Source organism: Schistocerca gregaria, chromosome 1 (genome assembly GCF_023897955.1).
Source record: "Schistocerca gregaria isolate iqSchGreg1 chromosome 1, iqSchGreg1.2, whole genome shotgun sequence".
In the NCBI taxonomy this organism is placed as follows: Eukaryota; Metazoa; Arthropoda; class Insecta; order Orthoptera; family Acrididae; genus Schistocerca; species Schistocerca gregaria.
This window is the reverse complement of record NC_064920.1, coordinates 376385744-376411287: the sequence shown is the minus strand read 5'-3', so window position 1 is coordinate 376411287 and position 25544 is coordinate 376385744. Positions and strand designations below refer to the sequence as shown.

At 41.5% G+C, this 25544-nt stretch overlaps 1 protein-coding gene across 4 annotated transcripts in view; it reads right to left on the bottom strand.

The window, feature by feature from the left end:
- Window positions 1–25544, bottom strand: part of LOC126347417 (aftiphilin) — a 62579-nt gene that overhangs the window by 1991 nt on the left and 35044 nt on the right. For 2 of the 4 annotated variants that reach the window (XM_050002273.1, XM_050002270.1), the window contains one exon: window positions 21380–21440. In XM_050002273.1, coding sequence (XP_049858230.1) covers window positions 21380–21440 — 61 coding nt within the window. Of the gene's footprint in view, window positions 1–10228; window positions 10325–21379; window positions 21441–25544 lie in introns of all 4 variants that reach the window. The other 2 variants (XM_050002269.1, XM_050002268.1) reach the window with 2 other exon arrangements.

Sequence of the window (25544 nt, the reverse complement as noted above, 5' to 3'; positions counted from 1 at the left end):
AGTTAGTGTGTTACTCCACCCTACATATTGCAACAATCTGGGATCCTCCTCGGAGAGCTGCCTACAAGGCGGTCAAGACACTGCTGCTCAAGCCTGTCCTCCTCCAATAGTAGCCCTCCTGTAGTCATCAAGTGTGTGTGAGGAATGCTAAAAGGAGCAGAAAATTCCAACAAGTCCGAAGCATCTTCAGTCAGGTTCATCGCAGCAAGTATTACTGTACATTCCCTTTGGTTGATTCATGCCACCTGAAGGAGGGTGTTCAAGAGGGCAACACCGTCATTCTTGTATATCACCATCTTAAAAGACAAACTCATCACCAAAATACTGACATTAGAGCTGGTCAATAGGTTGGAGGATCCTGCAGATGCACAAGTTGACATAATTAAAGTAGCTGATATGGTAGACTGTAGCATCACTGAAACACACAGGCTTGTTTACTTTGTGTCAACTCTGTTTACTCACCACGAATATTCTTGGACTGACCAGTGGTGTCAAGTTTGCAACCTCTGCGTCGGCCGTTGTTCAGACATCTCAAAATACTAACTCCGCCAACCCTATACATATGTTCAACTGCGGAATTATTTGTTGACATTACCGACTTGTTGAAAACGGACTGCAATATTTGTTCAGTGAAAACAGGACAAAAAATCAAATGTATTTGGATAACACTTCCTTACGCACTATACAGAAAGCTCTGCACCAGTCAGCTGGTTTCATTTTCAATACACATCCAGTTGAATTGAGGAGGAGTATTCCAGACACGACCTCCATAAGTTATCCAACCTACTGACATCCTACTGCTGCCTCTGTACACCACTATCCAACCCCTATCATACTCACAGCGTTCCTTTTCGTCCAACCCTCATAGCAGCTCAATCCTGCCTAACAGACCTTTTCAACTTGCCACATCCCCTAAACTCCCTAGCAACTCTCCACCAAATTCAGAGCCAAAACATTACCATAATATTGTTGCTACCCTTTCCACCGAAACCCTCAACTCCACAGAAGTTTCAATTCTATCCAAGGCCTCACTTTTAGACAAAATCCAAATTTAACCATTTTGAAATCCCTACAACCAAAACCACCCTAATGCCAACAATGAACCCTGCCTCTTCCAGTTCATACCACTATCCAACTGTGTTTCCCCTCACCCCTTCTCCCCCACCCCACTCCCAGTTAACAACCCTCTGGTCACTTTTCAGGAATTCCTTACCTCCCACTTAGTCTCACCATTCTTCACAGAGTCCCTTCATCAGAACATAAACCTTTCAGTAGAAGAAAGAACAGCCATACACAACCTGAAAACATCCTCACCTAGGCATCATACCTGCAGAGAAAGGTTCCACCATTGTTTGTTATGGATCACAGAGAACACCTGGTAGAAGGCCTCTGACAATTGTATGATTCCTCCACCTATAAACTCTGCCAGAGTGATTCCATCCCAGAAGTCCAACACAAACTGCAACCTCTGCTAAAAGCCTTATGCTCTCACCTTAATCCATTTCCCTCCTCACTCCTACGACACCCCGCACACCCTCCTCCCCAAAATCCACAAACCCAACAATCCTGGATGTCCCATTGCGGCTGGTTACTGTGCCCCCACTGAAAGAATTTCAGCCCTTATTCACTGACACCTCCAATGAACTGCCCGTAATCTAGCCTCCCATGTCAAAGATACCAACCACTTCCCTCACTGACTCTCCACCAACTTCCTGGATCCCTACTAGTCACTGTTGACATCACCTCCCTATACACCAACATCTCTCATGTCCATGATGTCACCACTATTGAACACTACCTTCCCCAACACCCTTCAGAACCAACCCAATACCTCATTCCTAATACATTTTACTAACTCTATCCTAATCCAATGCTACTACATAAACAAATCTGCAGCACAGCCCTGGGCACCTGCATGGCACGCCCCTATGCCAACCTTTTTATGGGCCACCTAGACGAGACCTCCCTAACTTCCCAAAACACCAAACCCTAGTCTGGTCCAGGTTCATTGATGGTATCCTTCATGATCTGGACTCAGGACCAAGAAATGCTACCTTTGTTCCTTCACAATCTCAACACCTTCTCTCCCATCCTGCTTCACATATTCCATTTCAACCCAGCGTGCCATCTTCCTAGATGTTGACCTCCCCCTCTCTGAAGGCTCTATCTGCACCTCTGTCCACATTAAACCCACCAAACACCAACAATAGCTACATTTTGACAGTTGTCATCCTTCCCATGCACCCTGGCCACCCAGGGACAGTATCTGCAATGAGAAAAATTCCACTGCTCAGTATGCTGAGTATCTCACCAAGACCTTCACAGACAGTCACTATCCCCCACACCTAGTCTGCAAAAACAGACCTCCCATGCCATTCTCCCTCACAATCCCAATCCTCACATCAAAACCTAAAACCAGCCACAAAGGAGCATCCCCTTTCTCACACAGTACCACATTGTTTGCCAATGGTTTGATTACCTATTACAGTGTCCTGAAATGAAGGAGATCTTACCAGAGATACTTCCCACCCCACTTAAACTGGTGTTCCATCACCCACCCAACCACCACAACATCCTAGTCCATTTGTATGCCACTCCCAATCCCTTGCCAAAAGAAGCATATCCCTGTGGAAGATTCAGGTGCAAAACTTGCCCAATCCAACCACCCAGCACTTCCTATTCAAGTCCTGTCACAGGTTTATCCTACACCATCAGGGGATGGGCCAACTGTCAAAGCGGCCATGTCATTTACCAGTTTTGATGCCACCACTGCACAGCTTTTTATACTGGTATGACTAACAACCAGAGCTGTCCACCAGTATAAACTGCCACTGCCAAGTTGTGGCCAAGAGCAAAGTAGATCACCCAGTGGCACAATATGCAGATGAATGTACACACTTGATTTCAGTGGCTGTTTCACCACCCAAGCCATCTGGATTCTTCCCTCCAACACCACCTCTTCTGAACTGCGCACGGGGATTTATCACTCAAAACACATTCTCCGCTCCCGTAACTATCCTGGCGTCAACCTACAGTAACATACTGTCCCCACATCCCTCCTCCCAACAGTTTTCACTCCCTCTGTCCTATAACCTCCTGCCCATTCTCATCTCCCACCCTATTTATTTGCCGCACTCTGCCAAGATATCTGCCAATCTTTCCCACTTTTCTTTTTTTGCTTATTTTCCCCACCTCCCTGCCCCACAACCTCCTGACGCTGCACCTTTTGGCATTCAAGGCCCTGCACACTCCACCAAAAAGCGTTTGTCTCTCTCCCAACCGGTACACTACTATTCCTTCAGCTTCCCCAACCCCTCCCGATTGCTGCTTTCATCCCATGTGACAGCTGCATTCTGGCCCAAGATTCTAGAATTGGCAGTCATGTGTGCATGAGGTGTGCTTGCTTGTTTGTACGAATGGTGTGTGTCTCTCTCTTTCATTGATGAAGTCTGTGGTTAAAAGCTTTATGTAAGTGTCTTAATTGTGCCTGTCTACAACTTAATGTGTCTCCTTCATGATAAGTAGGAATCTGTCTTTTCCCACACTGCTGATGTAATAACCTGGCACTGCCATTGTTTGGGGAAAAAATTAAGTATTCAAATCCAAGTTGAAAGATTTCCTTGTGGCACAGTCCTACTCTGTACAGGAATTTGCTGTAATGTGTTATTTATTTGTATACTGTCCCACAATTTTTCATGCCTTATTAATTAATTAATTAATTAATTAATTAATTCTTTTGTGCATAAATTTTATAATTAGTACACTGTAACCTAAAAACCAACTTGTTCCACGGCAGGTACTTTGACTCACATGGTCCACAGAACCTGATAAATAATTATATTTCATGATATTGTACTCAAATTCCTTCCTTAGCCAAGAAAGGTATCTGACATCCATGTATGCTACCAGTCCAAAACATGAGTAATACACCTCCCTGGTATACCCAAGTGACTGTATGCCTGAGATGTGCAACAGTATGTTAACTGCCTCCATTCTCATCAACAAAGAGGATCCACTGCTCCAATTTTCATTCCAGATGTTTCCTTACTCATGACATTTGCATACCACTGAGCAGGGGGCTTTGTACCATAGCTCATAAAGGAAGCAGAGATGCAAAACTGATTGTAAGCAGACTGTTGTGTTCTGTTTGGGTCAACCTTGTCGTCCTAGTTTCCTCCTAAAATGAATTGTCCAACACTGGGTACCCACAAGCCATAATTGAAGATAGTAATCACTAGCAGCTGGTGTTGTTGACCACAGATGATCGCTCTGATGCACATTTTGTGCCTCGTGAGAATGACTGAATGTCCCAATGATATCACTGTGGCATGTGTCAACTTGGTGATCAGTTTCCATTGCTGAAAACCCTTTTTGCTATAAAGTAATGCAGTGTACACAATCTAAGCTTGAAGTTATCCTTTGAAGTATGTTGACAAACTTAACAGTGTTCTCAGGCCACTTTGTCCCTTTCTTCATTGGAAACATTGTCCTCTACTGAACTACACTGAGACTGCAGGTTACTTTTATCTCCATTACACGAGTGTCGGTGCATAGAAATATTCTGTACTTAAAAGAGTGTTCAGAAAATCAATCTATGCGAATCATGAGAGTGGTGCAAAACTTTTTTTCTGAGCAGTCTCTAACTAAAGGATGGGTGGTTATACAAACAAAAAAATGGAATATAAGTCCCAAGCCATAGATCTAAACAAATGTTGAATAAACAACTCATTAAATGTTGTGCTTTAGCAACGGAGATGGAACATAAGAAATAGCAACTCTGACACAGTACATGTCCCATTAACTTCATCGGGTAGTTAGAGAGAGTACTATTAATATTTATTAAAAGTAACTGGGAAGCCATTGCACGTGGTGATTTCAACGCTGATTGGATTTTGAATAGTGTTACATGACAACACAGAGCTACCAAAGAAGGGACAGGCACAGTGAACTATCATCTTCAGTATTAATAAACAGCGTCAGCTGTATTTCGTCCTTTATTTTTAAGTCGCTACCTGTTTCATGACACTAAAAGTCATATCTTCAGGTGAATGACTGCATAACAATAAACCAAGAAGGAATAACAACCCTGAGGCATACATTGATACAATAATTTTCTTAAATTATTTTGATATTTAAAATTAAAATACTATTAAAAACTTTTACATGAAAAATTAAAATATTTGTACTCACTTAACTAAAACATTAGAGCCTAAAGGCTCAGAACTTTGTACCTAATATTCATTGCCTGTCAGAACTAAATAACAGAGATCAACAAATTAATCTATCATTGATTGGTCATTTCACGGTTCTTTCTCATTTTAAGTAATATCAGAAAGGATGTGCACTCTGGGACAAAAGTCAAAACAGAAATCAGTGACATCCTGATGAATAATCTGGTGGATGAGTTGAAAGGCTTACTCAAGAACATTCATTCAATTTACTACTCAGAACAATGAGGGAGGAGGGGGGGGGGTGACATTACCATATCTGGATCTTCAGATCACCTCATGCAGCACTAAAGCCGCATTTGATATTTGCAGAAAGGCAAACACAAATGATTCATAGCACATCCAACCACCCTATCAAGAAAAGGTCAGCCTTTAGATTGCTGTTAAAGGAAGCCTTCAATAGAGACTTTCAAATTATATGGTACGCAACCTACAAAAATGGTGATAGCAGTGAGTTCATCAATGGTATTAACAGGGGTATCCCTCTGCTAAGCCCTCAAAGTTTCGTCTTGAACTTGCGTGAATCCACAACAAGTAATCAGCAGGATGATGAGATCCATGATTCGCAATCACATTACAACAACTTAGCCCAGATACAATTAGCAGCGGCCACTGTACGATGCAACCAGACTTGTCAGCAATCACCTCAATGGCAGACTCAGTAAGACTGCATTTGCAATGCACACTCCCAGTTTCAGAAATCTCAATATACGGAGAGGAGGGGAGTTTATTCCTGGTTTCTATTTTCCTTGATCTACCTGCTTCATTCAGTGGTATGCAAGTTTTTCTGCAATCTCCTTCTTACTTCAAATGGGATTTTTATCACAACCAGTTATGTTTTGTTTCAATATAGAATTAACTACTTCGAGCTCACCCATCTAGTGATGTTCCTTTCTGATTCTTCCTTTACTCATTGATCTGCTGTCCACTCTGTTTTGTGTAATTCTAAAGTTTTGCAATCGGAGTTGATAGCATAATTTGTGTCCTTCGTATGTCTGGCCACCAACTCAACCATAATTGTCCAGCATCATGCTGGTGATCTCAACTGTATTGTCCAGCATCATGCCAGTGTCAACCCAAGAAACCATTCATTTTCTTATCATTTTTCTGTTTTAAATGCATAAATTCATTCTCAAATTGTTTTATAACCTCGGTGCTTATGTACCATGAGTAATTTTTACACACTGTTTCAATAAATATTATTTTACCAGATGAAACTATTCAGTGACCATTTACATAAACTATTCAACTGAAATGTCCAGGTGCTCCTGCCAATGAGCAATAGGCGAGGGCCCTGACAAGTTCTGGAACTTATCAAACAACATTTTCCAATGTGCATGGCAGCTGATTTTTCAAGTAGCCTATTAGCTTCATGGGGGTAATCTATCGTTTATATTATCTGGGGTGACAGATTCAGCATCAGTCTAACCTGCACACCCATGGAACACCTGAAAAGCAAGAAGTTATGTTCATAGCATACACGGTTCCTGGCACAGCTTTGAACAAAGAAGTAGCTGGAGGAATGATTCTTCTTTGAGACACATGATCAAGTATATTTTAATGCCCAGGAAAGAATGAAAATATTTGTACAAAATGTAAAATACATAATATTATCAAAAAATAAAGCAATATCAGAGAGAACAAAAAAAGAAAAAGTAGACTGGACGGCAAATGAGAGAATAACTGAAACCAAACACCAATATGTATAAAAAAGGAAATGGATGCTTGGAAAGTCTTACGAAGAGGTGACTAGACCAATTCTGTCACAGCTTACTCAAATACACATAAAACATTTTGAGTCCTCTGCTTCTGTATTTTAATACACACTAAATACTGACAAAAATCAATTGCAACAAGAGGAAAGAATGTACAGGGTGACCCAAAAGTCAGATAACATTTGAAAATTCGACATTTCAATGAATAATGAAGGTAGAGGAGTAAAAATTGACGCACGTACTTTAAATGATAGGTGGTTTTACTGAAACCAAAAACTGTACAAAATGGCCAACAGATGGTACTTTGTCCTAAGTAAATTCAGATCTATTCTGTGCTAGATCATTAAAATATGAACTAAACATGCTAACGCTTTTTCTTAGTCTGTAGTTAGAGGATTGAATACGAGATACTTATACTACCTGATAAAAAGTATCCAGACACTTATTAATGGACACTAATATGAGATGTATGATACAAAACAACAAATGCTCAACATAACTGTAGTCAATGGACAACATTGTGAACAGCACTGCACAGAGTACCAGTAGGTATGGTGAGGCATTCCCATTGGACATTGTCTTTTAGCATCCCTAATGAGATTGGGAAACTGAGGTAGACTTGTAACTTGTGACTAACCCACCACCTATTGGCCAGTTTTGCAATCTTTTAGTTTCAGTAAAACCCCATATCATTTCACGCATCTTGAACTTTACCTGCCTGTCTACATTATTCCATTAATTAGTGCATTTTCAAATGTTAATGAATTTTTGGGTCACCCTACATATAAGGTCAATAGTGGCTAACCAAGGGGTGTTAATTAAAAGAAAATTAAGTGGTAAGTTATTTACATACACAGAAATGATACTTGTGCTTAATAACTAATTCAAAGTGAGTCATATAGATAATGTACAAGAAAACTGGCATACAAATTGGTGATTGCAAGACTGTGACTGTAGAGCAAAATGCAGAAGATAGATATTGAAGAAACTGGCAAGAGATTTTGTTCAGACACAGCTCCATTTCAGGCAATGTATTTGAAGAATGTTACTGGTTTCTTTAATTAAATACTAATAAATTCATGAATGGACAAGGATGCACAAAGACAAATTTGTTTGCCTCATGAGAAAGTGTACCGAAATACTGAAAAATTTCAACCTGGAGCACTAAGAATGGAGCCTAATATATCAACACAATATACCTATAAAATTTCAGGAACTTGTTTCCAGAGGATTTATGAATAATCTTCAACTCACTGTTTATTTCTTCCATAAAGATTTAGTCTAATAATAGCTTGTACAATGCATATTTTCCATTTCTCAGGAATGGAACAAGGAAAAAGCCTCAGTGTATATCACAATGTAAGCTTTCCCCTCCACCAAGTAGTGAAAGAGTGGAGTGCAGTGTGTAAACATATACTAAGAGTGTATGTGACTCACACAGGCTCAGATGAACAATTCAACTATATCAGTAGTGAAGAAGATGACATGGTGGGATTGACAGAAGACAGAATCCTTCACTCACGAGTAAATATGTCTACTGCCTTCCACAGTGACTACTGAAGACTAACATCATTAGTCCCCACTGAATAACCTTACAAAGTGTTAAGCCCACTGAACTCGACAATGGAAAAAAAAGGAGCATAGGACGTGAAAAAACAATACTGAAAGCCTGTCCTATGTGGATGTGAATCAGTGTTGAAAGACACGAGTTAAGAATAATTATACAGAAAAGAACATCCTTTGGCAGATAAACAAAAACAAAATATGAGTGCAGCCTTTCTCGGCGAATTTTGCAGGTTGTCAGCCAAGAGCTCGTAAGACCGACCACATAAAGAGAAAAGACAGACAGGATGAAGTCTAAGCAATGGGCTGTGCGTTCTTGCCATACACGGGTCCTCCAACAGCCAAGATCATGAGAATTCTGAAGAAACATGAAGTGAGCCTGCAAACAGGAAAATCAGAGAAGAACGTTCCGTCCCAACAAGGGCCAAGGATAGAGCAGACAGAGACAGACGCCGGAACACTAACCCCGCACACGTGTCCCCCCCACCACTGGCCACTCCAGGTGCCTCGGGCAATTCCGTGGGTGCATGATTGGCCGGTGACAGGAAGCGGAGAGCGGTCCAGCAGAGATATCAGCCCGCGAGCAACAATATCCCAACACTTCACCTGAAGATGGAGAAGCATTCCATCGAAAGGTTGCTACGAGGCGATGACGCTATTCGGCTGACAACCTGTGAAGACTTCATATATGAAAAACAAAATAGCAATATTACCTATCATAAATCTGCCTACTAAATGCAAAGATCCTTGAGAACAGGGAAATGAAATGGAAAAAAGAATGATTAAATTGTCTCAAAAAGCTACTGCTTTAGTAGTACAGGAACATAAAAGCAGAAAGAAATAATGTGACAAATATAAACAACAAAAATGTTTATTTTGTATCAGATATAGAATATTTTAGTGATATACATTACCAAGTGAAATCAAGAATGGAGCCCAAAGAGACAAATAACTGTGTGGTGGTCTTTGCAATGGCATTCTGAAATATTCAGATAAGAAAATACTACATGATACACATATATTATACGAGATGATGCTTGCAAAGATGAAAACAGCAACCAGTCACTGTCAATAATACTGCTTATTTACACAAACAACACTGTTACCAGTTGCATGCTGAGAGGTTCATCTTCAGGCGGCTGTTCATGTTTAGATTACATTTGTTGTTATTTACATTAGTTGTTGGCTGTTTCTCCGTGTTACAGCAAAAGTTTCGGCAAATAGCATACGTATATGCGGTATGTGGTTAAGAAAAGTAAAGATCTACTTTATTTACTATTTTATACTACAATCAACCTGCTACTGTCAGATCAATTTCTTTATTTGACAAGTTGATGCATTAATAAGTATGAACACAAGTCACAGCCTTAATATTCTACTTTCATGTCTAATTATTAAGAAACAACTTCTGCAATACCATCAATAATTACTGCAGTCTAGTCTCATTTCCATAATACAATCTCTCTTTTTACCATCTCATCACACTAATTTAACAGGATCATCATACTCTCAATTGCCTACATCCATTATAGAATCCTTTGGATGTAGATCAGTGTAAATGTGGAATACATAAAACACTTCTTTTAATCTCCTGCATTCCAAGACAGAATTAAAAGCTGATTTTACATGCTGCATTAAAGAGTCATGCATGGAGATAACAGGAAGATCAAACAGGGTCATTGCAGAAAGCAAGCAGAACATAGCTGAAACACCAATACTCACTGCAGAACTCCCAAAGAGTGTCAGATGTGGAGGATGTTGTTAAGCTATCAAATGTGTTGAGACAGTCGAGGTCAAGCAGGGCTGACTGGCAGCCTGCTTCCATGACCAATTTAGTCAGCATAAACACAAGACAGACACCATTACCACACAATTATGGTAATAAACAAAGACAACCACTACAAATTGTTAAGATACGTTATATCTCTTACATGCAGTTCTTTATTTTTTAATGGAGCAAGAGACATACAAATCAAGCTCTAAAATTTATCAAGAGAATTACACTGCAAAGTAATTACAATTTTATGAATTTTAGCCATCCGACATAAATGATGAAAGAAAAGTGGGAAGGGGGGGGGGCTGAGGAAGCAGGACAATGGCAGAACAGTGCATCCTCTGCTTTCTGACTGAATTTTGCCTGAGTTTTGATGCAAATGAATACTAAATTTTAAGAAACAGACTGGACACAATTGGGGCACAAGTTATTACACAACAACACTTAGACAATGTTTTGAGTATGAAAACAGAATTTTTATTTGGGGGGGGGGGGGGGGTGCAAGGATGGGGAAAGAGAGAGGAGGGTGAGGACTTCACTGAGCATACAGAATTAACAGCACAATCCAGAAGATACACAGGATAAACTTCTCAATTACAGACAAATTCACTGACAGATTTGTAATGCGTGAATTTTTGCGCACACAAGCTAAAGAAGTAGGAATTTCAATACTAGGTGCCCTGAGTACTATGGATCATCAAAACGTAGTAGTTCCTTCTTGGCTTTCGATGGTCACCTTATAATTTTAAAAAAATCTGTATATCAAAAAACAGTTCATCCAAGCCTATGATCTTGAGAAAATGAATAATTTTCAAAATAAAATAAAGAAACCATCTACAATCATAAAGCAGTAACAGAAAGGAAATCTAAACACAAACTTTATAATGTGGTTTTATTTGGGACCATCAAAATGATGGATTGTGTGCGCACATGCACATTAAATAGGTTTCCTGCCTTTGACACCTGTGTGGCCAATACAAAAAGTGTGCAACACAGGAGAAAAATAGCATGATGGAACAAATTATGAAATGGATAGCAAATAACACAGGAATAGCCTTGCATGGAGAGTATTTTTAACAATGGATGAAAATATAAAAAATTTCAATGCACAAGAGAAAGAACACAGATGAATTCATACAAAAAGTACCCATTTTTGCAAATTCTCGTAACTAAAACTATTACATAAACTGGAGAGGGTAAAATGAAACCTCAGTTCCACCACCTGAATTCAAATCTCACCAAGTTCTTTTCCTCTGAATGGAATAAAAAATAATTAGAAAACATATTTGGGTGAAAACATGCACTTAAGACAACCAAGCAAAGGGCCTTATAACACCTACTCTCAAATTACCCAGAGCTATGTGTCCCTGTCTTTGGAGCTCACAAGTTTGCATGCACATGTTAGAAAATTAACTTTTCAAATTTCAATATAACAATAAACAAAAGAATCACAGCTTTATAACTTCATGAAATAATTGCTATTTGAAATTAGAAATTTCAACTGATTTTATACAAACAATGTCCATCAATATCATCATACTCAGCCATGACAAGATCATCTTCCTCTTCGTCTTTTCCCATGGACATTGTTATCATCATATTCTTGACAGGTCCTGCAGTGAGTCACTCTCTTCATATGATCAAACTGCCATATTTTCTATGGGTTGAGATTTACCAGCATGCTTTTTTCTAATGTGACAGTTGTCAGATAATCTCATTCTTCATTTTATATTTCTTGTCCTTTTGAGCACGACAGTAGGAACCCCATTACTGTTTACTTGTTTGCTACAGGAACTACAGCTGCTTCTTGACCATACATCAGTACAGATACGAGGTACTCTTTTGATGAAATATTTCAACTAGTTTCCTACTTATCTTCTTTGCCAGAAGGTAATCAGTAGGGCACTTGCAAACATGTTGCATCAAGTGGTGCCTTTACTCAACTGCTAACCCAAGAACATACCATGAGTCAAATCCACAGGGAAAGGTGTCTAGTGGAGTGTGCAGAGACTAGACTGCAGACAGGCGCAGTCAGGAGGTTGTAGGGCAGGGAGGTGAGGAAAAAAGGAACAAACAAGGAGAGGAGTAGGTAAAGATGGGCAGATGGTTTGGCAGAGGGCTGCAAATAAACAGATTGGAGATGAGAATGGGGAGGAGATGATAGGGCAGAGGGGGCAAAAACTGTTGGGTGGAGGGTGTGGAGACAGTATATTACCGTATGTTGAGGACAGGATAATTACGGGAGTGGAGAATGTGTTGTAAGCATAATTTCCACCTGCACAGTTCAGAAACGCTGGCGGTGAAGAGAAGGGTCCAGATGGCTTGGGTAGTGAAGTAGCAATTGAAATCAAGTGTGTTATGTTCAGCTGCACGCTGTGCCACAAGGTTGTATACTTTTCTCCAGGTCACAGTTTGGCTGTGGTCATTTATCCTGGCGAACACCTGGTTGGTAGTCATACCAACATAAAAAGTTGTGCAATGATGGCAGAAGAGCTGGCAAATGACATAGATGCTTCCACAGGTGGCCCGGCCCCTGATGGCGTCTGATAAACCTGTGACAGGACTGGAATAGAAAGTACTGGTTGTGTGGATTGGGTAGGTTTTTCACCTGGGTCTTCTAATCCTTGTGGTAGGATGGTGTGGCTCCATCCACCCCTCTGTCCACATTAAACTCTGCAACCAGCAACAGTGCCTACATTTTAACAACTGTCATTCCTTTCATACCCAAAAATCCCTCCCATATAGTCTGGCTATTTCGGGACAGCATACCTGCAGGGGGAAAAAAAAACTCCATTGCTCAGTATGCTGAGGGTCTCACCAAGGCCTTTGCATACAGGTACTATCCCCAGACATAGTCCGCAAACAGATCTTCTTGTCAATTCCCCTCACACCCCCAATCCTCCCACAACCAAAAAAAGCCACAAAGGAGTGTCCTCTTCATCACCCAGTACTATCCCAGACTGGAAAAACTGAACCACACCCTTCGCCAGGGCTTTGATTACCTATCATCGTTCCCGAAATGATGGACGTCTTACCAGAGATAATACTTCCCATCCCTCCTAAAGTGGTGTTCCATCACCCACCCAACCTCCACAACATCATATGCAATCCTTATGCCACTGTCAATTCCAATCCCTTGCCACAAGGATCACATCCCTGTGTAAGATCCAATGCAAAACCAGCCCATTCCACCCACCTGGCACTTTCTATTCCAGTCCTGTCACAGATTTATCCCACCCCCCAGGGACCATTCCATCTGTGAAAGCACCCATGTCATTTTCCAGCTCTGCTGCAATCATTGCACAGCCATTTATGTTGATATGACTACCTACCAGCTGCTAACCAGGATGAACGGCCACCGCCAAACTGTGGCCAAGAGCAAAGTATACCACCCTGCGGCACAGCATGCAGCTGAACACAACACACTTTATTTCAATGGCTGCTTCACTATCCAAGCCATCTGGATCCTTCCCTCCACCAGACTGTCTCCACATCCTCCACCCAACAGTTTCCACCCCTTCTGCTCTATCATCGTTCCTTTTCACCCACATTTCTGTAAATTTTTAATGTATTTTGTATAGTTTCATGTGGTTTCTTGCAGTTTCACATATTTTCAGGTATTTGTGCATATTTTGACATATTTGAGTATTTTGCATAGCTGTACATGTTTCTGTGTTCTTTATGAAGTTTTTACGCACCTTTATGTACCTTTTAGCTTATCCAGTTCCTCTCACAACCATCAATATCTACAGAGTCCGCCAGAAAAATGTACACACTCTGTCTGGCTCTATCGAGATATCAATATTGTCACTTGATTTGAGTTACGAGTGCGTTGTTGTATGGTCTTTGGCTCAACAGATGTTAGTACTTTCATCTCGGTTTTTAGAAAACAAGATGGCTGTAGCGCGTTTGACATTCAAGCAATGAAAATGTATTGTGAAGTGGTTTTTCAAGTTTGATAATGCCGTTGAAGTGCAAAGTCAGTGGAAGCGGGAGTTTGAAACAGAACCACCGACCCGCCTAGCAATTAAATGCATCATTGACAGTTTGCGTTGCTTGGAATGATTTGTGATATCCACAACAGAATATCAGGAAGACAGTATACAGCTACTAGTCCTGCTTCATCAGCTCTCATGTCAGAAATGTTTCTTAATCACCCACAGAAGTCTGCTATGCAATATGCATGTGAAGTGGGGGTTAGCAGTACAAGTGTATGAAGAATTCTGAAAGCTGTGAAGTGGAAAGTTTACATTCCATGAATACTGCACATGATTAATGATGATGATCCTGATTTTTTAATGCAACTTTGCGAATGTTATCAGCAAATGGTAACTGATGACAAACAATTTTTGACGAAGGTAGTGTGGAGTGACGAGGCACAATTTACACCTAACTGAACTGTGAATCGGCATGCAGCGATTTGACACCCACGACTCTATGGAAGAATCTCCGTAGCTTGGGGGTCGGAAAGGCAAAATCGGAAACTACTTTTCATGTGTCAGCTAACGAATTAAATGAATTCTTCTCTGCACCTCTGAATACCAGCACGGCTGATGATTTCCGTCCACAAGAATCCCCAAACAGGATAACTAACAACTATACCTTTCATCTAAAACATGTAACAACAAATACGGCAAGAAAAGCAATAATGAGAATCTCTTCTGATGCAATAGGCAACGACAGTATCGGTATAACCATGATTAAGAATGTTGCCGATATATTAGTACCTGTCTTAACTGACATATTTAATTTTTCCCTCGTGAACGGAATATACCCCACTGCATGGAAAAGAAGCATAATTCGACCCATCCCTAAGGTCGAAAACCCGCAACTGCCTAGTGATTACCGACCAATTAGCATACTGCCTGCTGTTTCCAAAGCACTGGAATATATTGTTCATGACCAAATCACTGAACACTTGCATGAATTCAGTCTATATGACAAATTTCAATCTGGTTTCCGTAAACATCACAGCACAAACACTGCTCTAATTAAAGTAACTGATGACCTGAAATATGCCATCGACAATCGAAAGGCAACAATATTGACGCTACTGGACTTCAGCAAAGCTTTTGACACTGTTAACTTTGACATATTACTCAGAAAAATGCAACAGCTTAATTTCTCTGATAGTGCAATGAGATGGTTTGAAAGCTACTTAAAAGACAGACTGCAATGTGTTGTCTGCGCAAATGAAAAATCTTCCTGGAAACATGTTTCTTCGGGAGTGCCACAAGGATCAGTCTTAGGACCACTTTTGTTTTCTTTATATGTCAACGATATTTCGTCGGTTTTGTCCTCCTGTAAACATCATTTCTATGCCGACGACCTCCAGCTCTATCTCAGCGTCAGACCTGAAGACGTAAACACTGCAATCGCTCTGATGAATGATGATCTGTCTTCAGTAGTGACATGGGCGAAAAACCTGGGGCTTAAATTAAATGCAAAAAAGACGCAAGTAATCTTAATAGCCCATCAGAAATTAATAAGTTCAGATTTCCGCGAACGGCTACCTCCTATTCTGCTCGAAGGTACTCCAATACCATATCAGAAAACAGTGAAGAACTTGGGTGTAACTTTGGACGAGCATCTCAACTGGGCGGAGAATACAGTCGCAGTGTGCCGAAAAACGTCTGCTTGTCTCTATGCTCTCAAAAAGTTTCGGAACATATTCCCACAGGACTTGAAACGCCAGCTCGTGCAAGCACTCGTTCTACCGAACCTCCACTATTGTGATGTGATTCAACAAGGCATGAGTAGTGAAAACAAAAGACGGCTAGAGCTAACCATGAATGCCTGTGTGCGTTACACCTGCAACATTCGCCGATATGATCATGTTAGTGCTTCATACTCCGAGCTAGGGTGGCTGCGGCCGGACAAACTGCGTGACTACCACACTCTATGTCTACTTCACCGACTCCTCATCGCGCAAGCACCCCAGTACCTAGCTTCAGAGATTAAAATCCTGTCATACCATCATAATCGAAACACGAGGTCACTCTTATCTGGTATCCTAACTGTGCCCACTCACAAAACAAAAACTTTTGCAAACTCCTTCTCAGTTGCCGCTGTCCGCCTCTGGAACAAACTGCCCCTTACCTTGAGGAAAATTCAATCTCCTGTTGCTTTTAAGAAGAAGTTGAAGCATTTCCTACTATCATCCGCATAAAATTCTCCACAAAATTAATGTGCAAGGCAAATCCTCTCATCTGTCAAATAGCAAAGCTAGTGTCTCCTATCTTGCTCCTGAGATGCCTTCCTCTTCATCTATCTCTATTAGACATGCAGTCTCCTTTTCCTTTATATTTTCCTTAATTATGTTTCATCATGTCTCTCTATTCTTCTCCTCGCTTCACCATGAGTCTCCCTCATACTCCCTGCTGCCAGCACTCCTATCTTAAATCTTTCTCTTCAATAATGTATTTTTCGAGGTGTACCTTTCTAATTGTTTATCTCACTTTTTGTATTAGATGTAGTTTAACATGCCTACTGAAACATATGACTGTAAAATAAGTAGAATGCCTGGTTAGATGTAAGAGAGGGCCTGATGGCCCTAATCTTGCCAGGTTAAATAAATAAATAAATAAATAAAAAAATAAAAAAATACAGTGTATCCTGGGCACCATAAAATCTGCATGTTTATGTGGATGTAGTGGTGAATCCAACAGGGATTCATGTGTGGTGTGGATCATCATCTAGGAGCTTCATAAGGCCATTTTTCTTTGATACTACTGTCACTGGAGAAGTGTACCTGGAAATGTTATGGACATCAATTTTGCCAGGTATACATGCACTTTATGGAGCTGATGAAGAGGTCATACCAACAGGAGAGGGGGCCACCACATTACCACCTAGCCGTATGAACTTTCCTGGATGACAGTTTTCCAGGGCATTGGATTGGACAAAAAGATGGTCCATTGAGTTCCCTCCATGGTCACCAATCTAACACCTATGGACTTTTACTTGTGCGAAACTGTGAAAGATAACATCTACCGACATAAGCCACGCACACTGGAGTAACTTCGCCAGGAGATTACAGCGATATGTGCAGCGATCTCCACTGTAACACTGACTGACTTAGGTGCAGAAACCGCTTGCCTTTCTGTTATGTGTATAGCTGCCAATGGTGAACATTGAAAGTAACAATGTGCTAAACTGAATGTTGTACAAGTGTGATCAGTTATTAAATGTAAAATAAACAAATAAGTAATACTTTTCATTCCTTATAGTGTGCATACATTTTTCTGTCTGACTATGTTGCCCATTTCTGTGTCATTCCCATTTTCTTTGCACCATTCCTGGCACAATGGACCCTTGCTCCATCTTTCTGCACCAGTCTAGAAAAATATCCTTTTCCCTGACTGAAACCCAGTTCCACATCCTGTTTCTCAAATGCTGCCTAAACCATGGAATCCCCCCCAAATGCCCTAACTGTAAAGAGTCCTTTCTCTGCATCCCACCCTTCCTTTCACAATGACCTACACCTCTTCAGATTCTGCCAATCTCTGCCCTGGCCCTCACAAACCTGGTACTGCAACCCATGGCACAGGCATCTCAGAACCGCCTCTGCTCCCTCCACAAGATAATAGTACTCTATAATCCCTGCTCTATATATCAATCTCTGAAACTGAATCCCTTGCTCTCCAGCACCTGGAGGAGCATTCCAGACACCACCTCCAAAAAATTATCCAAGCTGCTGACATCCTGCTGCCACCTCAGGGCATCACTATCCATCAACCCCTATCACATCCACAGTGTTCCTCCTTGTCCAACCCTCATAGCAGCTAAACCCTGCCTCACTGACCTTTTCAACTTGCCACAGCCCCTGAAACTCCCTAACAAACACCCACTAAATCCAGAGCCAACAAAATCCCGTAACACTGTTAACCTTTCCATCAAAATCCCCAGCTCTACAGAAGTTACAATTCCATCCGGCAGCTTTACTTTTAGCCCTACACCCAAATTTAACCATGCTGGACTTGACAAAGGCCTACTTTCCTTCTCCCGATCCCTGCAGTGTAAGCACTTCTTTGCCACCAACCCCTCCAACCAAAACACCCCAAATTCCAACACTGAACCCTGCCCCTTGCAGTTCGAACCACCATACAATCACGATCCTCCTCCCCCTCCCCCCAACTCCCTTCCACCTTACCGCCCATTGATCACTTGCAGGAATTTCTTACCCCAAATTAGCCTCACCATCCTTCACCAGGTTCCTTCCCCAGAACACCAATCTTTAGGTAGAAAAAAGTACATCTGTACACAACCTCAAACCAAATATTGACCTAATCATCCTACCTGCAGACAAAGGTTCTACAACTGTTGTTATGAATTGCCGTGACTATCTGGCAGAAGGCCTCGCCAATTATCCGATTCCTCCACCTATAAACTTTGCCAGAATGATCTCATCCCAGAAATACAACACAAACTGCAGCCCCTGCTTAAAGCCTTAGCCTTTCCCAGCACATCATCCCTGAATCCATTTCCCTCATCATGCCTATGACACCCTGCACACCTGCCTTCTACATGCTCCCCAAAATCCACAAACCCAACAATCCTGAACATCTCATTGTGGCTGGTTATTGTGTCCCCACTGAAAGAATTTTGCCAGTGATTGACCAAAATCTTCGTCAGTGATTGACCAAAATCTCCAATCAGTTGCCTGTAATCTAGCCTCCTACATCAAAGTCGCAACCACTTCCTTCACCGACTCTCCATCATCGGCACCCCTCTACCTCCTGGATCCCTACTTATCACTGCTGACACCACGTCCCTACACATCAACATCCCTCATGCCCATGGTCTTACCACTATTGACACTATCTTTCCCAACATCATTCAAACTCCCAACCCACTACCTCATTCCTCATACACCTTGCTAACTTCATCCTAACATACAACTACTTCTCATTTGAAGGGAATGTATATAAACAAATCTGAAGTATAGCCACTGGAACCTGCATGGCAGGCTCCTATGCCAACCTTTTTATGGGCCACCTAGAAAAGACCTCCCTAGCCTCCCAAAACACCAAAACCTAGTCTGGTTCAGGTTCACTGATGATATCTTCATGGTCTGGACTAAGATCAATCACGCTATCTTCGTTCCTTCACAACATCAACATCCGCTCTCACATTCACTTCATGTGATACTCATCAACCCAGTGTGCCACTTTCCTAAATGTTGACCACCTCTTCTCTGATGGCTCCATCTGCACATCTGTCCACATCAAACCCACCAACCTCCAACGGTAGCTGCATTTTGCCAGCTGTCATCCCTTTCACACCAGAAAGTCCCTCCCATAAAGCCTGGCTACACAGAGGTGACATATCTGCAGTGAAAAAAACTCCTTTACTCAATATGTTGTGGGTCTCACCAAGGCCTTCACAGACAGGCGCTATCACACAGACCTAGTCTGAAAACAGATCTCCTTACCATTTCCCCTCACAACCTCAATCTTCCCATCTCCACCTAAAACCAGTCACAAAGAAGTGTCCCTTTCATCACCAAAAATCCCGGAGTGCAATAACAGAACCACATGCTTCAACAGGACTTTGTCAAAGCATGTGGTTCATCCTGCCCTGAAATGACGGACATCCTAGCTGATATACTTCCCACCCCTTCTTAACGCGGTGTTCTGTTGCCCACCCAACCTCCACAACATCATAGGCCAACGCCTTGCCACTCCCAATTCCAACCCCTAGTCAGAAGGATCACATCCCTGTGATCCAGGTGCAAATCCTGCCCAATCCACCCACCCAGCACTTCCGTTTCCAGTCCTGTCACAGATTTATCCTTCCCCATCAGGGACCATGCCACCTGTGAAAGCAGCCACGTCATTTACAAACTCTGTTGCAATCATTGCACAGCCATTTATGTTGATATGACAACCTACCGGCTGCTCACCAGGATGAACGGCCACTGCCAAACTGTGGCCAACAGCAAAATATACCACACTGTGGCACAGCATGCAGCTGAACATAACACATATTATTTCAATGTCTGCTTCACTATCCAAGCCATCCAGATCCTTCCCTCCACCACTAGCTTTTCTAAACTGCACAGGTGGGAATGATCCTTACAATACATTCTCCACTCCTGTAATTATCCTGCCCTCAACCTACACATATCTTTATCTACTCCTCTCTTCATTTGTTCCTTTCCCCCCACCTCCCTGCCCCACAACTTCCTGATGCTGCACCGTTCGGCAGTCTAGTACCTGCACACTCCACTAGACAGTGATTGTCTCTCTTCCCACCTGTACACTACTACGCCATTCCCTTCCCCACCCCTTCCAGAGTGTTGCTGCTTGCACCTCACATGGTGATGCATTCCAGCCTGACATGCTGGAGTTGGTAGTCATGTGTGCATGTGGTGTGCTTGGTTTTGTGTGTGTGCGCGTGTTTGTGTGTGTGTTTACTGACAAAGGCTGTAAATGACATCTATATGCGTGTTCCTTTTAAAAAATTGTGCCTGTCTCAAACTTGGTATGTCTTCCTTACAGTAACTAGCAATCTATATTCTCCACATTGTTGATGTTCCTACCTGGCATTTCCACAGCTTGATTACAGGGAAAGGTGATATTCTCATAAAGTTATGAAGTAGGTTTTATACAGACTAATCTACGAGGCATGTGGAAATGTTCAGACTCAAAGTGTCTGAGATAATACATGATAGGATTATAAGCTCTTTGCATTTTCTTGTTAAACTCTTAACACACAGTATCATCAAATTAATCAATGCTATGCAAGTACTGGAAGCTGGTGTTCCATAACCATGATAGTAACCACAAAGAATCTATTTTAACCTCAAAAACTTACAGTGAATGGGTTCTATGTTACGTGTCATCTCAGCAGAGGTGGCTAAAAACTCCATTCCAAGATGGATTACTAGACATGTTGCTAAGCACTCTTCAAATAGTTACACAGAAAATATTTACAGAGCAAAGTCAGTGAAGAACGAGCTACATACAAATTAGTAAACCTGAAACTATCCTAATGACAGACAGCATAAAATTATCCCTCATATAAGTTTCTTTAAAAAGTCACGATGTTTGTTAACCAATAATACTTTGAATTTGATATGATAAGTAAATACTTACCGTCAAGGGGATTAACCAGTCCACTACTTGTCCAGTCAAACTGAGCTGCAGGAACAGCATCCTGTAAAATATTACAGTAACTTGACATAGGCAACACCGATAAATGGGTTGTCAAACAGTTATATATATATATATATATATATATATATATATATATATATATATATATATATATATATATATATATATGTATGTATATAGAAAGAAACTTCCACATGGGAAAAATATATTAAAAACAAAGATTCCAAGACTTACCAAGCGGGAAAGCGCCGGCAGACAGGCACATGAACAAAACACACAAACACACACACAGAATTGCGAGCTTTCGCAACTGGCAGTTGCTTCGCCAGGAAAGAGGGAAGGAGAGGGAAAAATGAAAGGATGGCCTTTAAATATGTCTGCTTGTGTCTGTGTATGCGCGGATGGATATGTGTGTGTGTGTGTGTGTGTGTGTGTGTGTGTGTGTGTGTGTGTGTGTGTGTGTGTGTGTGTGTGCGTGCGCGCGAGTGTACACCTGTCTTTTTTTTTTTCCCCCCCTAAGGGAAGTCTTTCCGCTCCCGGGATTGGAATGACTCCTTACCCTCTCCCTAAAACCCACATCCTTTCATTTTTCCCTCTCCTTCCCTGTTTCCTGACGAAGCAACTGCCAGTTGCGAAAGCTCGCAATTCTGTGTGTGTGTTTGTGTGTTTTGTTCATGTGCCTGTCTGCCGGCGCTTTCCCGCTTGGTAAGTCTTGGAATCTTTGTTTTTAATATATATAGAATAAATCATATTTGTGAGTCAGAAGTTCCTGTGCCTACCTCTGATTCCATTCCTAAGATTGTTATCTGTATATGTATCTGATACCTTTGTATGTGTCTTGAGATCCCAATTGTGATGAAACATCTATCCCAATGTCTTCAAATGCAACATACACCACAAGCTTCTGTTAAGCTTTTCTCTAGTCCCCAATTTTTTTCCTTTCTTGGTCCATCAGTCCATTGACTGTTTTGAAGCAGTCGACCATGTTTCCCCCTCCTGTGCAAATCACTTCATCTGAGAGATGCATTGCTAACACCAGAGAAACTCTTCTGGCACTGCACTGCTACTTGTTCCTACTTCTCTGTGATACATTCATCTTCTATGTTCACCTCACCTGTTTCACAGAAGACAACTACATATCACAGTGGGACCAAAGTGCCTGGACAATATTGTGTGCAACCCGACACCACCCCCCCCCCCCTCCCTCCCTCCAAGTTTTAAAGATATCAACTGTGTCTGACATATTGTTGAAGGCTAGTCTTCACTCACCTTTTAACCTCCAGTTAGGGTAAAATAGACCTACTGGTGTGAACGAAAGAAATTCAGGACAAAAAGTGTCTTAGAAGCAGGTGGACTTCTATATCATTTTCTCTTTCTTTGAATTATGAATGAAATTCAGAACTAAGATATATTATTGATGACAATAAAATAAGGCCACAGTTTTTGCTGTGTATGATGTTAGTCTCAACAGAATGTACAATATAATAATATTTTCTGGATGGGGCCAACGAAAGAATATGCTCTCACATTGAAACACAAACAAGTGACTAGAATGTTTTGAAAGGAAAGGGCATTTTGTTAGTTGTTTGGGACAGATAAGGAATTAAACAGTGGGGTCATCATGGGGCTCTCTACCTGGAATTAATGACCTCAGCCGCAATTTTGGTCAATTTGAAAGATGATATAGGAGTAGTAAAATACAGGTTCTGAAAGCAATATTAATGCCAGTGATGAGGAATAATTGAATGAGGAATAAATGTATGTGGGCAGGATCAGTCTACAGGCTACACAGCAGACAAGCCCCCTCCCTCAGCTCATCTGCAGCAACAGGCACCTTATCCACATTTGACACCTCACTGAACCAATGCAGGGCTAAGATGACAATGGAATACATAATTTCTTCTAGTTAGATGGAGCAGATATGCATACAGTAAAATTTGAACAGCTAGAAACATAAGGAACATCAGTAGGACCAGTAATACTAAAACAAGGCGAGAGAGATACTCACATCGCTAGATGGATGTGTTCAGTCTAATGTCCCCTCTGGGCTTAGCATTTGTTGGAATGTGCCCCACCCCCAATCCATTATAGTCAAACAGTTAAAGATGGAAATGGAACTCACTCTCACTCTCTCTCTCTCTCTCTCTCTCTCTCTCTCTCTCTCTCTCTCTCTCTCTCTCTCTCTCAGAGGAAGCATAAAAACCTGTTCCTTCATCATCAGCTTTTATCAACGATAAGGAATCCTTAAGGTTGTGCCTCCGTTGGAGTGCTATAATGAAGGGTCACTCCTAGAAAAGTAAAAAAGGGTGCAACAGAAGAAAAGGCTAACTGCATCTTAAAGTAATTATACAAAGAGTAAAAGACGGTGGTAGCTAGAGGGGGTATGGTTGAGAGCTGTCTGGGCCCAGCTTGTGGAAGGAGACATTCCAATCCCAACCACACAGACTTCACCCTGAAAGCAGTTTAAAACATTAGATGCAAGAATAAAAACTCATCTCTCAGCGCAAACAAAAAACCAGTTCAAGTGTCTCCATATTGTTCACCAACATTACGCAAAGAACGGGGAAGACCATGTCTGGCAAGGAGAGCAGAATGAGAGGGCATTCCACCAGAATGTGAGCTACTGTCTATAAGGCTCCACAACCACAAATAGGGGGTGGTTCATTACATTAAATAAAACTGTGGCTCAGTCTGGTATAACTGATGCTAAGGTGAAAGGGCAGTGAACTCCTTCCAGAAGGAATGGAAGGAGGAGTGTCAAGTAGCTGATGTCTCCTCGATAGTGCAGAATTTTCTTTAGAGGGGACATTTGCAAGTATAGGTCTCACCTGCACCAATAAGCAACCTCAAATCATTGCCTGTGATCATCAAAGTGAATGTTGGGTGAGTAATCATTTCTCTAGCCAAATGTCTAACCAGTTCATTTCCAGTATACTCACATGTGTTAGGACCCAGTGGAAGACAGCTGAACAGCTAGTATGACAAAGGACATATGGAAAATTGTGAATTCCAGATATAAGATGATGACAAGAATAACACTGATCAATAGCCTGCTGATCTCTCATGGTGAAACTACACATTAAAACTAATCAAAATATCCACGGGTGTACTGCCGGTCTATAGTGTCCAATTGATTATCAAATACGCCGGGAGAAACTCAAGAATCACATTAAAACTAGTTTGAGTTGGGTCTGTTTAACAAGATGCAGGACACTTAATGTCTATTATCTTCACCACAAAAAAAAATCTACATTTTCCCTGTAAGGAATGCTGTTGCTAACAGATAGGAGATATAAAAGCATACCCAGTCCTATCCAACAACAGGCAAGGACTGTGTATCCAAACAGTTCTTGGACAGGATGAACAGAACTATGGCAACAGAAATGTGTGACTTGCATTTTCAATGGAGAAAACTGGGCACTATGGGAAAGAGCCCAAGTGGAAGCCCTCCAGATAGCTCCTTGGAGAAGGTATTCAGCCAAGGCTACAGACAGCAATACCAAATAGAGAGGTTGTTGACATACAACTCACGGGTAACCACTGGTCCATTAGAGGCCATTAGCCCATTGATGGCAATGAGGAAGAGTGTAACACTTGCATGGAGCTCTGGGCAATGCTGTTCTCTTGGAATATTGGGAACTGAGTGATGTATCCATTCCAACTCAAAACAATTGATGCGATAAAAACTGACGAATAAAATTTGGTAGGGGGACTAGAAAGTACCAGTGAAGGAGGAGGTGTACAATATGATGACATCAAGTGGTGTCTTACACCTTATGAATGTCGGGGGGACTGCAAAGAGATGCCGGCATTCAGAAAAAGCCTATAGGATTGCTGTTTCCAACTTTAGCCATATAAGTTGTTGACCACTCCCCCACTCCCCCCCCCCCCCCCTCTCCGCTCCTGAAACCACACTTACAGGCAGCCAGAGGCTCCCACAATTCGATACCCCAGCATAATTGTCGAGCTACTATCCATTTACGGAATTTTTGGAGGCTAATCAGTTGGTAGCTATCTATGGACATAAGCTTTCTACCTGATTTAAGTATCAGGATGATGGCAGTTTGCCTACACTGCAAACAGAAAACGTCTGTGAGCCAAATGTGATTGAAGACTCTGAGTATATGGAGTCTGTGAGCCACAT